The sequence below is a fragment of the Pelodiscus sinensis genome, chromosome 1 (genome assembly GCF_049634645.1).
Source record: "Pelodiscus sinensis isolate JC-2024 chromosome 1, ASM4963464v1, whole genome shotgun sequence".
NCBI lineage: Eukaryota > Metazoa > Chordata > Testudines > Trionychidae > Pelodiscus > Pelodiscus sinensis.
In genome coordinates this window covers 42836727-42851070 of record NC_134711.1, presented here as the reverse complement: position 1 = coordinate 42851070, position 14344 = coordinate 42836727, and the positions used below count along the sequence as shown (strand labels likewise).

The 14344-nt window shown below is 38.9% G+C and overlaps 1 protein-coding gene and 1 long non-coding RNA gene across 4 annotated transcripts in view; one reads left to right on the top strand and one right to left on the bottom strand.

The window, feature by feature from the left end:
• The window catches only part of LOC142829366 (uncharacterized), a 39680-nt gene extending 32285 nt beyond the window's left edge, over positions 1-7395 (top strand). Inside the window, exons 4-5 of the long non-coding RNA XR_012903754.1 lie at positions 6444-6507; positions 7327-7395. This is a non-coding gene — a long non-coding RNA (uncharacterized LOC142829366). The remainder of the gene's footprint in view (positions 1-6443; positions 6508-7326) is intronic.
• TSPAN12 (tetraspanin 12) overlaps positions 1-14344 on the bottom strand; it is a 72101-nt gene that overhangs the window by 42614 nt on the left and 15143 nt on the right. For all 3 annotated transcript variants that reach the window (XM_075929020.1, XM_075929028.1, XM_075929039.1), the window contains exons 3-4: positions 8143-8225; positions 7339-7474 (exon numbers count right to left, since the gene is read on the bottom strand). In XM_075929020.1, coding sequence (XP_075785135.1) covers positions 7339-7474; positions 8143-8225 — 219 coding nt within the window. The remainder of the gene's footprint in view (positions 1-7338; positions 7475-8142; positions 8226-14344) is intronic.

Below are 14344 nucleotides of genomic sequence, written 5' to 3'. Positions count from 1 at the left end.
GGAGAATAAAACTGAGCTCTGGAGAAATGTTTGGCTAGAGTTTCCCCTACAATATGTACCAGTTCCGACTTACATACAAATTCAACTTAAGAACAAACCTACAGTCCATATCTTGTACGTAACCCGGGGACTGCCTGTACTTAGTTTAACCATTGTTAAACACATTTGTGGTTGAGCCCAGTTCTTACACAGATTGTTCTGGCTGAGCAAAACTGATTGTGTCCTGGTTCTGTCATAACCAAGTTAAAACAGATGCTGTTAAACAACTGTTTTGTCTGCAGAGAAAATGACTTATTATGTTTATCCTCCAAACAATATTTATTTTCTCACCATTTCTGTGACAAATGCTATCAAACAGATTGACTTTAATACCTATGAAAATTAGGATTGCTAGATGGTTTAACCAAAAATATCGAACATCCCTCCACCCCCCTCCCCCAAAAAATTGGGGAAAACATTCTGCTGGAGGGGGAAAAAAAGGGGGGAGACCAAAGTTGTTAAGCAAAATAACAAAAAACAAAAAACAAAAAAAAAGCCTGAGAGTTGTTAAGCAAAAAAGACTGAGAATTGTTAAGCAGCTGTTTGCCATCTTGTCTCCTTGCTCCAGGCTGGACAGCTCCCCTGCAGAAACAGGTAAGCACCAGGGATTTTCGCTTCCTGGGGGAGAGATCAGAAAATACCGGACACTTTTTTTTTTTTTTTTTTTTTTTTTACTGGACAAGAGGCAAAAATACCAAACTGTCGGGGTCAATACCAGACACCTCGCAACCCTAATCAAAATGTTTCCAACAGCTTTCCCTTTTACTAATTTAGTAAGACTTTTGACACAGTCCCCCCTGACATTCTCAAATAAATTTGGGAAAAGTGGTCTAGATGAAATTACTATCTGCTGGGTGCACAATTGGTAGAAAGACTCAAACAGTAATTATCAATGGTTTGCTGTCAAACTGGGAGCGCTTATCAAGAGTGATCCTGCAGGAGTTCATTCTGGGGCTAGTACTATTCAATATTTTCACTAATGACTTGGTTAATGGAGTAGAGAATAAATTTATAAAATTTTCAGATGACACCAAGCTGCGAGGGACTACAAAGTACTTTGCAGGACAGGATTAGAATTCAAAACAACTTTGACAAATTGGAGAACCAGTCTGAAATCAACAAGATGAAACTACTGATAAATTCAAAGTATTTCCTTTAGAAAAGACAAATTAGAGAGAGTCCACAGCTGAACAAAAATGGGCAAGGGATTGAACCAGATCTCCAGAGCCTTAGGCCAGGTCACTAACCATGGGACCTTTCTGCAAAATAATCAAATGGAAATGTGAATCTGTTTTCAATATAATCTCACCAGTAATCTAGAATGCTGTTAAAGGGACATCATAGTACAAACAATAAGAAATGGAGAGTGTCGTTTTCTTATACTCAAGAAAAAATATAAGAGATCGTGTGCATGCTTTACATTAGTGAGAAATCCATGTATCCTGTTTCAGCTAAAACATAAACAAGTTTTTATATGAAAAATTGTGTCACAAATACTATCCAAATTGATACGACCTGAATGTTAAGTGTCACAGGCATTAATTTAATTTCCCTTTTAAGAAGTTCTCCCAGTTATAAATCTAGTTACTTATTTGCAGTATTCCTTTACTTTATCCCCCTCCCCATTTTTTAAACACAATTCAGACTCTTTCATCAGTCAGAAGGTGAATTTCCAGGTACAAAGAACAGTTAGGTGAAAGTCAGGCATCTAAGCGCTTTTTTCCCTTTGAAAATCACCTTCTCAGTGTAGAAAATATGGAAGAGAAATAGACAATTTTCAATTTTAACTTAAACATAAATGTAATTCTTACATGGGATATAAATTAGTTTAGAGGATAAGAACATAAGAACAGCCATATTGGGTCAGGCCAAAGGTCCATCATCCTGTCTGCCGACAGTGGCCAATACCAGATGCTCCAGAGGAAGGGAACACAAGTAATACTCACGTGATCCCTCTCCTGTCACCCATTTCCAGACAAACAAAGGCTAGGGACACTATTCCTACCCATCCTGGCTAATGGCCATATAGGGACCTAACCTCCATGAATTTATCTAGCTCTTTTTTGAGCCCTGTTCAAGTCCTAGTCTTCACCACATCCTCTGGCAAGGAGTTCCACAGGTTGACTGTGTGCTGAGTGAAGAAAAATTTCCTTTTGTTTGTTTTAAACCTGCTGCCTAGTAATTTCATTTGGTGACCCCTAGTACTTATATTGTGGGAATAAGTAGATAACTCTTCCTTATTCACTTTTTCCACACCAGTCATCATTTTATAGACCTCTATCATCTCTCTCCTTAGTGTCCTCTTTTCTAAGCTGAAAAGTCCAAGTCTTTTAAATCTCTCTTCACGTGGAACCCATTCCAAACTCCTAATGATTTTTGTTGCCCTTTCCTGAACCTTTTCAATGCCAATATATCTTTTTTTTTTTTAAGATGAGGCGACCACATCTGTATGCAGTATTTAAGATGTGGGCATGCCATTGTTTTATATAGAGGCAATAAGATATTCTCTGTCTTATTCTCTATACCTTTTTTAATAATTCCTAACATTCTATTTGCTTTTTTGACTGCTGCTGCACACTGAGTGGATGTTTTCAGAGAACTAGCCACAATGACTCCAAGATCTCTCTGGAGTAGTTGTAGTAAAATTTCATATTGTATGTATAGTTAGGATTATTTTTTCCAATATGCATTATTTAATTTCATTTGCCATTTTGTTGTCTAATCACTTAGTTTGGTGAGATCTTTTTTTAAGCTCCTCAGTCTGCTTTGGTCTTAACTATCTTGAGCAGTTTGGTATCATCTGCAAAACTGCTCAAAATAGTTAAAACCAAAGCAGATTGTGAAGAGCTTCAAAAAGATCTCAGCCAAGCTAAGTAATTGGGCAACAGAAGTGTAAAAAATGAAAAATTAGTGAAATCTATGTCCCTTACACATACTATAGCATCCTGATGTTCCCCCCTCGAATTTATCAACTTGAGTATTTTTTTTAAAATCATATGCCTTCCAAGAGTTTTTTTTTTTTTAAAAAAAACCTGATCCAGCAACAGCATAATGTAATTCAGACCTAAATCTCTGAATGCCAGCATCTTTCATTCTACATTATACAGGAAATGATTGCTCTCGAGGGCCACTGTAGTAAGCAATCAGTGCTCCAATACCCACGGGCATCAATAAAAGTTAGGCACACAGTATCATTCAGGACTGGGCCCTAAACTGTCAACACTGTTTCTCATTTGCTCTTACTTTTTACGTTCACTCCTTTACCAAAATTGCTAAAAAAAAAAAAAAAGGCTATACTACAAAGTCATATTACATTAAATTTGAATGACTGGACTTACTTGATTAGTTATAAACTTAAATAACAACAAATGGTCTGGTAGCACTTTATAGATTAACAAAACATGTAGATGGTATCATGAGCTAAAAGATTGTTCTTTCATTGTACCAAAGCTTACATTATAGGACTAAGTACTGCTAAACTGCATCAGCTGAGTGTTATGGGTAAACAACTGAATGTTTCATCTCCTGGGTTGCAATCAAACCTAACCGAAATTAATTTAGTAATCTCATCTCACTGCCTACTGGTAAACATGCCATTCTACAGAAACCACACAGATACTATTACAACAGGTAATTTCTGCTTTGGAGAAACCCTCAAGAGAGGTGACAAAAGCCTGGATGACTAAAGAATTCATCTCGACTTCAGGGCTTTGGTCATTATTAATAGAGAACAAAGAAATTCACATTACAGCTGCTCATAATGCACGCTGTCTTTATAACTTACATCTTCAGTCACACAATCCACTAACCTTCCTGAATATAAATACTTAAGACAATTTAAATTTAAAAAATCAATACATAACAGAGCTACAAGAGATAACAGGAATAAAGTTTCAGAGTTAAATACAGCAACTGTATGTAGTATACACAGAAAGAGAGCAGAGGTTGCCATATGCATATGTAAACATATAAACTCTTAATAGATCAAATCTACATAAACAAACCAAACCTCTGTTTTACCCAACTTAAAGTTTTCACAGTTTAGATCACTATCAAGTGACCATATGTAAGCAACAGAAGATGATAAATTATAATCTTGTGGTTACATTCGGTCATTAAGCAAGGTAAACATGTCACTTCAGTTTATGTGTGTCTCTGATACTAAGCTGAAAAGCTTTCAAATATTTAACTACCAGTAGAATTTCAAGAACAAATTATGGCAATTATAGTTTATGGCAAAAAGCTCAGAGTGGTAAGAGTTTTCTAATGATTGCTAGATTCGTTTTTCCTTTAAAAGTTTCACTTATTCAGATGTATTATTGTATATATGTTTTAAGGAATCTGTTTTTAAGATTCTTAAATGTTATTTGATTTTTTTAAAATTAAACATGTTGCCTAAGAATTTCAGGCCTTGGTTCCTTGGTTTTGGGTTTAGCTAGTTTACCAATTTGTAAGCATGACAAAGAAGGCAGGTATGTTTACACCTGGTTTCTTTCCTTATCTTTCAGTTAATCTGGTTTTACAAAAGCTTGTTCTGTTGATACATCACTTTCCTGATTAGTCTGATGAATGGAATATTGACTTATGGCTGTACATCTCTGCAGTATAACCGTACTCTGCTTATTTAACAATTAGTCAAATCATGTGGCATACTTAAGAAGATATTTATTTTTTGCTTAATCAGTCTGATCAGCAAGAGCTAGTTCTCAAGGTCTTGGGAGTAAAATATTTCAAGTCAAACTCTAGGATTGTTTTGTTTTGTTCTGATTTAATGTGATGTGACTGCTTAATACACATTAATTTATTTCCCAATTGCGTTAAAAACAATAGCTATTTCTTCTTCTCAGCTGGCATTTTAAGAAGATGGACTTTTTAAGCTATGTTGCCAGGTTTTTTATTTAATTTTGAGAAAAATAAAAAGGTTTTTATTCATAGTTGAAGCCAAATATAAAATGTATTGTTATGACAGAATTCACAGGCTTCATAGTGTACTTACCTTCATTTTTGTCTTAAATCATTGCAATTAGTGGGGGGGGGGGGAGGGTTCCACAAAATAAAAGTGTTTTATTAAAAAAAACCTTAAATTCTCACAAAAGCGTAGTGTGACAATGTAATAAAAGTCTAAATGGTCTAATGTCAACAGCTATTCTGTTTATATAAAAAATGCTTTATCCCTTTACAGTATTTTAAAAATTCACTGAATTCAGTGACTAATTCTTGAGAGTCAGTCTTTTTTAGCTTTTCTAGGCCAAGCTATCTCTCCTCATGTAAATAATATAATTCAGAAAGTAATTATGCAGTCAGGAATTACAGAAATCTTTTTATCATTTTTCCTGCCAGTAAACCTGCAATATGTTTGGAAACTGTTCCCACTGACTTGAATGGTGCAGGATCAAGCCTGGAAACAAGTTTTTTTTTAAAAAAATGTATTCCTATTCTATTGCTATAGGCTAAAATTAACATAAAAATACAGAATTGTGATATAACAATATGGAGATTTTAAGAAATACACCAGATAACATGCACACTGTTGTTGCAATAGCAGAACAAAGTAATAATTAGTGCTACAGAACTTTTCATGACAAGGTCAAATAAAACTCTAAAAGCCAACCCTCCCTCTTAAACAAGTCTCTCTGATATTAAGCCCTCAAAACCCTTTGACTGTATTGCATACAATTATAGTATTTTATATTAAATGATGTAGGGTGAATCTCATGTTCTTTCATCTTCCTTGTTTTGCACCAAAAATTGAGAAAATTAGGCTGGAAGAGACCTATGCATAAAATATAGCAGTAGAAACCTTTGGGGATACTTGACATACCCTCGGGTTAGAAATTACTATATGGATGCTGCTGGGTAGCTCCTACGTGCTAAAGAATTTTACTTTTCTACTTACTTCCATTGGCATTAGAGTGATCACCACAAGTGGCATAAATCTGTCTTATTCCAGTACAGTAGTCCCAAAGTTGTAGATGGCTTAGTAACTACATAACCCCCACATTAAAGGATTAAAGCCAAATCCCCAAAACAATTGCGTCAAAGCTGGAGCTGAAAAAACTTGGCATGTTGCAGGGTCAAGTCCTCATTAGGCTTAAAATTCTGCCTATAGCCTTGCACGAGGGAAAATTTCACCATTCCAATCTGTTGCTTGCTCAAAGTTTCATAGCCTCCAAAGCAAGGAGAAAGCTGGCAATTTGAAACTGAGTTAATTGCTGAGGACAAACTGCAAAAATTCCAGATGCAAACAGAATTCAAACCTCACAACTGCAAATCACCTAGTCAGACACATAAATGCTGTTTGTACCTACAGTTGATTGTGGGTATAGAAGCACTGTAGAAGCCAGGTTAATTAACAAGTTAGTTACTAAAAGTCAGACCCATAATACAAGTTTTTTTTTTTTCAGATCATTCAGACTGATCCATACTGACATTTTTCTGAATGACTCCTCCACTATTAACATCAACTAGGTTTGTGCAATTCACATTGTTTGCCTTTCAATCATAACTTTAAAAAAAACAGCAAACGGTCTGGTAGCACTTTACAGGCAGTCCCCGGGTTACGTACAAAGATAGGGACTGTAGATTTGTTCTTAAGTTGAATTTGTATGTAAGTCGGAACTGGTACATATTGTAGGGAAAACTCTAGCCAAACATTTCTCCAGAGCTCAGTTTTATTCTCCCACACCTCACTTCCCTCAGTCCTTTATTCTCAAGCTGAGGTGTCTGCTGAGAAAAGCTGCTCTGCGTCTCCCTGGTCTGCTGGGAGGGGGGGCACTAGCTTCGCATCTCCCCGGTCTGCTGGGGGGAAGCAGCTAGTGCGGGGTTGCCTCACCCCGTTTGTAAGTAGGGATCCGATGTAAGTCGGATCCATGTAACCCGGGAACTGCCTGTATAGACTAACAAAACATGTACATGGTATCATGAGCTTATCATGAGCTCTGCTACCCCCTGAAGCTCCTAATCATAACTTAGTTCACCCTAGTAATAGTTAATCTGATCCTGCTAAAACAAAAGGAAAAACTATGTAGCACTTTAAAGACTAACAAGATGGTTTAATAGGTGATGAGCTTTCGTGGGCCAGATCCACTTCCTCAGATTTAGTTTTAGTTCATCCTAGTATGATGAATTCTTTCCTACGGTGTGTTTTACAATTATAATATAATACCAATGTCAAAACTAGACCATGATAAAAAAAATAATCACACGATAGAATGTTCATCTAGAGGAAGGGATTGTGAATATTTTTCTTCCTTGCTTAAATAAAACAGAAGTTAACTGTTTTTGCAGGTGAAAACATACCCATACAAGAAGCAAGAGGTTTCTTTTCACTGTTCCACAATACCCCAACATCCCAACAATGATAAGGAAACAGCAGACAGCAATCATGACTGGATGCACCACGGGAAAATAAGTCAAAATGACAGCCTCCTCCACCCTGAAAATCAAAACCAGAATTGAAATAATAAAGTACTACCCTAAAAATCAAAGCACCTCATTGTAAAATAATATTACAGTCTAAAGAGCCAATAGTGTTTACTGTATGTTATATTATTTAAAACTCAAGAGACAACTGGCTGAGAAAGAAGAGGAACTACAAGGAGTCCTAAATAAGGTGGCAGAAGGAGCAGTCCAGAAAAAACACAAGCCAGCAGGAAATCACAAGCTGGAATCTCAGGTCACTGGAGTCAGAGCAAGTAGCCAAAAATAAAACAAACCCAGAAGCAGGTCCTGAGGGAGGAGCTGGAGACACTGAAAATGGAGCTACAAGACATTTCATGTTAACAGACTTGCTTCTTTATTTATTAGTTTATTGTTAGACATAAGTCTACATGGATAATGGCCTGAGAAACTGTGAAGGAAAAGTGGAGAGAGGCTGACAGAGAATTTGGCCAGAAAGGGGCTCCACAGGCAAATACGTGAGTTGACACCATGTCTGATTCCAACGATTGAAAGAAAAAAAGTCAGATACACATTTTAGCACACAGAATAACTGAGAGTTTCCTTTCCCATAGAAAATTTAATTAGGATGTCCTGCTATATTTGATAAACTGTGTAGCCCCATCATTCAACTAGGGGGATTATTAGGGTTAAGGAAAAGCTTACCTTGTTTCTGCAGTTAAAGTAAGGACATTGTTTAGGTAGTCCCTCATCCAAGCAGAAACACCCAACACACTGATGGACATCAGCTAAAAGAAAACAAAAACAATGTTATTTATCAAGCATTTAAAAAATAATGAAGGATCAACTCTCAAAAATATCCATTTTGTCATTTATTCAAACAACATTTTCCCATGTTGTGAGCTGGTTACCTAAGTTAATTAGAGAGGCAGTTATACTGATTATCTTCCTTCCAGTTTGTGCAGCTGTTACCTAGGAAGGCCTGCTCCTTGCTCTTCTACACAAAAGAGCAATTCTAATATTGGCTGCCTCCCCTCAAACATCCCCATAGAGGGAATTTACTACTGTTTTTAGCATCAATAACTCTTTCACAGAAACGCATAAAGCCAGCAACCTGTGAAGCATAATCCCAGACTTCACTAAAGGGAACATTAGGGATTTAAAGGGTTAACCAGTCACTGGGTAAGCATCAACCTTATTGGCATGCTTACCCAGTAACCAGTTAACAAGCAGCTTGGTCCAGCTGGAGCAACACCCCTGCTTGTAGTGTGGTGGGTCACCCATGCCTGTGGCGTGACACAGCAGGCTCAACCACAGGCAGGGGCTGCTCTAGAGTTAACTTGTAAAACATAACATTTAACTAGTTAACTTTTCATCAGGAATTGACACCCCAAGGGAACATAAGTACTAATCAAATCAACTTATTATGATTAGTAAAGAAGGATTGTGTCTTGCGGTTAAACTCAGAAGATGTGGGTTATATTTCTCACTTGGATACAAACTCATTGTGTTGCCTTGGGCAAGTCATTTAATCTCCACACCCGATTCCTCATCTGTCAAATGGGGCTAATAATCCTTTGTTTAGATTGTGAACTTTAGACCTTTTTGCCACTTACTCTATTTTGCTATTGATAACCACAGCAGATCTCAGATGCAGCCATTATCCACTACTCTAAAGCAAATAATTAATTTTGCATTATAGCAAAATAGCTCACCAATCATCATTGATCCCCTGCAAGCACAGTAACTGGGGTGCCACACATTGAGAGGGGGACTGTCAAGGCTAGAGTGATGGAACAGCCATTGACCTGCATCACAGGTTCTCAAACTTCACCGAATGATGACCCCTTTTGACACCAAAAATTACCACACAACCCAGGTGGGAAGACTGATCCCTGAGAGCACCTGACACTCCCACTACCCAAAGTGGGGGTTTAAAGTTCAAGCCTCACTGCTCAAAGTGTGGGAGCCAAAGCTGAAGCTCAAGGGCTTCAGCCCCAAGCAAGGGGGCGTGTAATCTGAGTCCCATCCCAGCAAGTCTAACCCAGCCCTGGAAACTCCATTAAAAGGGTCCACGACCCACAGTTTGAGAACTACTGCTTTACAGCATGCTGTGTTCGTAGCCAGTGAGTATGTGAGGATATCTCTGCAGTAAGCCAGCCAGTGAGCTGCCATGGCTCTCCACCCCAGCTTTCTCTGTACATAGGTTCAGAGAGTACCAGCCCAAGCAATGGGTCTTCTACTTAGCAATGCATCGATGATGCTTTCGTTAGTAATAGTGTCTTTTGAGGAGTCAGATTTTCCCATATCTAGTTCAGTCCTGGCTTCATGACTGTCCTGACAGTGAACAAAAATACTTGTGAGGAACTAGTCAACTGGTACAAAACTAATGCATTTGAATGGTTTCTCTGTGTCCTCATTACATTCTTGGGATTCTTTGCCTGCAACACACTTATAGTAGGCAATTTCTCCCTTAAAAATTTCAAGAGAAGTCCCAGTGGTTACTTCATCTCTTCTCTTCAAAATCACTGCACACAACAGAGAACACAATCCTGCTTTAAAGCAACATCAGCAGGAACTTTTGTGTTTAGTAGGCTGTGCGCATATTCCTTAAAAAGTCAGTGCAAGTTAAAATTCTATCACATGTCACTGCACGTTTTCTTTCGTTTGCTATGTGGGATCTATTTTGGTTGGGAAATTAGAAAAAGTAAAGAGCATTTTCTTCTACTGTTTAGACCTGCTGTTCAGGAAGCTATTAACAGAGTAAAAAGAAGAGAAGAATTGGGCTCATTCCTAAACCAGACCCCAGGAAATCCTGCCTGGGAAGATGAGACGAGGGACATAAGATGTTGAAAAAACAATGGATCTCTTGTTTCTAGCACTGACTACAGATATTTACAAAAGATACAAGATTACTGTACAAGCAAGTGTCCCTGGCATTTCTGACTTATGAATGAACCATTTTCCTATGGCATAATCAACAGGCAAATGAAATTAGTTTTAAAGCCCTCTTGATAAACATGTGAACTACGAAAATTGTAAACATTACTGTCTGGTTTAAAGTACAGTAGAAATTTTGAGATGGGGCTGTATTAGGCTCATTCTGTATTACTGGAAAGGCCTACACAAGTATGCAATAGAGGGGCAAAATCCATCAGATCCTGACTCCTCAATATTTTCCAGAAAATGTACAGCAAGTACTGCAGAGTAAACAGCAACAGAGAAAATATCATTTGTTAAACAATGCAGTGCTTTCTTCAGCACTAGACTAAGGAAGTATTTGGTTTTATACCATGCAGACATTTACTAAGCACTGGAAGATAAATACCAATTTTTTTCCACTTACAACTGACAACCCATCCAACAACTTTGTCACTGTTAATACTAACCAGACTCATAAGAACAACCTACATGTGAAAAGTTTAAGATCTCATTCATAATCCCATGAGCCATCCAGTTCCCCTTTGCTGCTCTCATTTAATATAGGAATATTAGATAGCATGTAATTAAATAGTCATGTAACCACATCAAATTTTAGCGGTTACATGATTATTCAATAGTCCCTGGGGAGTGGGGCCAGCAGCCAGTGCGCTCCCAGCCCCACTCCTGGGGAGGCCCCTGGCACCAAGGATGTTAACTAATGATTAATTTACTAGTCCAGTAGTTGATGGAGCCTGGGGTCAAAGTCCCCTGCTGACCCCAGGCTCCATGCTGTGCTGCCACTTTGAAGTACCCTCCCCCCCCCTTTGCTGCCTCTATTTGTTAACAGCAGGAGGGGGGGGGGGAATTGACTAGTTGACAAATCCTTAACACAATTACCTGGCACCCCACACCGCTGACTCCTTATAACAGGCAGCAGCGTGGGATGGAAGGTAGGAGCCAGTCTGTGAGGGGAGCTGGTTTAAAAATCGGCTTCCCACACAGACCGGCTCCCACCTGCCACCCCATGCTGCTGCCTCTGATACAGAAGTAGGAGCATGGGGCAGCAGCAGCCCCTGTCCACAGGGGGTCTGAGCTCCAACAGAGGCTGCTCTGCAGCAGCAGCCCCTGTCTGCAAGGAGCTCGGACCTCTCACAGATGGGGGCTGCTGTCACGGAGCAGCCTCTGTCCATGACAAGCCCAGGCGAACCGCGAACAGAGGCTGCTTCACAGCAGCCTCCCGTGCTCCCCACAAGACAGCTTATAGAGGCAGCTGGCGGTATTGGCTCCTGCCTGCCCTCTCCTATTGCCTCTGTTGGGGGAGGGAAAGGCAGGTCGTTGGAGTGGCACACACAGTGAGCTGGCTTAAAAGCTGCCTCCCTGTGCGTATTGGCTCCCGACTATCCCACTCACCCTCTGCACTGCTGCTTCTCTAGCAGAGGCAGCAGCATGTGAATGGAGGGGCAGTTGGATCTAGTGCTCATGGGGAGCCTCCTATACAGAGGCAGCAGGGGAGGGCAGAACGCGTGTAGTTGACAGGATTAACCGATAAACCCAGTTTTATCTATATGTTGACATCCCTACTTCAATGTATATGTTTAATGACAAAACTAACATACTTTTTGCATGGCATACTAGAGAAATGCCTCTTACATTTGCATCAAACAGTGGATACGGCACACAGAAGTAATACCCTTTTTTTAGGAAGGCATTTTATTAAGAGCTGAACAGATTCTTTTCTCTCATTCCTCTTATGGTGAAGTGTGAACACAGACACATTCCCCATTTAAAGAATAGCCATCATGAAAGGAATTCTTCTAGCTTAATTTTCCCACTCCAAAGTCTAATACCAATTTATCATAATTCTGTGATAACTCTGACAATGATGGTGCCTTGAATCAGCACATTCACCTATCCAGAATAAAACATCCCCTGTAGATTTCATTTGTCAAATAAACTTAACTCACACATCTCCAGCTTTTTTGTAGAAAGGAACTGCAAGAAGGCACAGTCAATGTCAAACCTAGAAATGTACTAATTTCTCCTCCATCTCTAGCCACCCACAAAGAATATTTCAAAGATTCACTAAAAACACAAATACTCTTAAAACACAAAATGCTTTAATGATAATAATTATGGATGGCCAAAGCTATATGAGTAAACAATACTTCACACATTGACTCCCATCCGGAAACAAAAACCCTGTCTATTTCCCTATCAAAAAAAGGGAAAGTGTGTGTGTTGGGGGGGGAGGGAGAGAAGCAGGGGGATTATAAGTGGAAGCCATCTGGCAGCTAGATTATGTATATAAATATAATGTGAACTTTTGGCTTTTTGACTCTAGGAAAAAAACGCATCAACCCACACAGCATCTGTGCTTATAATATAATTTGTTCTCCTCTGCACCTCCTCCTCTTCCTCCTCCTCTGAATTTGAAGATTTCCAGATCAACTTTCTTTGTATCTATTGACTTGAATATGGTGCACTCTACTGTTACACAGAAGTTATTTTAATTTAGTACGTTAAAAAATTCTCAGTCATGCTTCTTCCTGCTCATCAAAACAACATGCAAATTTTAAATCTATGCCCCAAAGAAAAAAAAATTATCAATTTTTCTACTATTTTATACGCACAGGCTATGTTTATTCTATTAGCTAGGGCTGTGATTCCCTTCTCCATGTATACAGCTGGCTCAAGCCCTTATAGTAGTGTAGCTTTTATGGCATAAGTAGCAAAGATACAGCTGAGCCTTACCAAGTACAAACCCACCTGAAATCAGAGGGTCTGTATACAGCATGGCTCAGTCACCCATGCTGCCACAGATGCACTGCTTATAACCACACTAGCTGGTTAAAAGCAGCGTTAGTAAGTGTACACAAGTTGGGGAGCGGGGGGGGAGGGGGGGCGGGAGGAAATCACACCTCTAGTTTGCAGTGTAGGCATAGTCAGCAACAGACTCCATAAACATTCTGACTTGGAAGGAGGTGGCTGTTAAGGAGAGGCCTGCTCCTGAAAAGTTCCCTGAAGTCAGTGGACTAGAGAGCACTTGGCATCACTCAGCATCAAATCCTGGGCCAGCTCCTGCATTGATGTAAATTGGCATCAGTGGTGTTATACCAATTGACACCAGCTGAGGAATTGATCTCATTTGTTTGCAAGTCATCTTGGAAAGGAGCCACAGCAGCAACCAATAAAAAAAATCTTAGGGCACAAGTGAGCCTTATGGGGCAAGCCATGGCAGTCATATCTCAACAGCCCTCTACAATCTAGTTTCCAAGGAGAGCTCGTAAGAGGCAAGGGTTTTATTTTGTTACTGAAGAGAGGCCAAACGGAATTAAAACTGGTAGATCCTATTTCAGCCAATTGTTTTATTCGTTATGCATTACTAATTTAGCACTGACATAGCAATTGAAGCTATACCAGATAGTCAAATACTATCAAAGGGTCTAGGGTAATGGAAATAAAACCATCAAAAATACTTTCCACTGTATTTGTTACAATATCAGCACATCAGTTCGTTTTTATTCACCGTTTGTCTGAAGGCACCCATTCTGTATTGTAAGCATAAGAGTAAGCATTTTAATATTTGTTACAGATGGCTGCATCATCACAATGCATTATATATTCATTAGGTATGTAAAATTGCAGTTTTTTAGTTAACTGATTAAACCTTATGTTTAATTGATTAACCAGGATCCTTCTCCTAGCCACATCTCTACACGTGGGGAGTCTGGGTTCTGACACCCATGGCTCTAGACCAGTCCTCCACCTGCAGGGGGTGAAGGGCTACTCCCGAGTACCAGTTAACTGGTTATTGCGTTATATTTCTAAAATTTCCTATCATATTAAATTTATTTTCACCTTGATTAAAGAAATTATGCTGTTTACAAATATGATCAAAATAAATTTTAAATCAAATACTGACATTCAACTTTCAAACTAGTTTTACCCATTTTGAAGTCTGATTGTATCCCATTCAAATAACTAA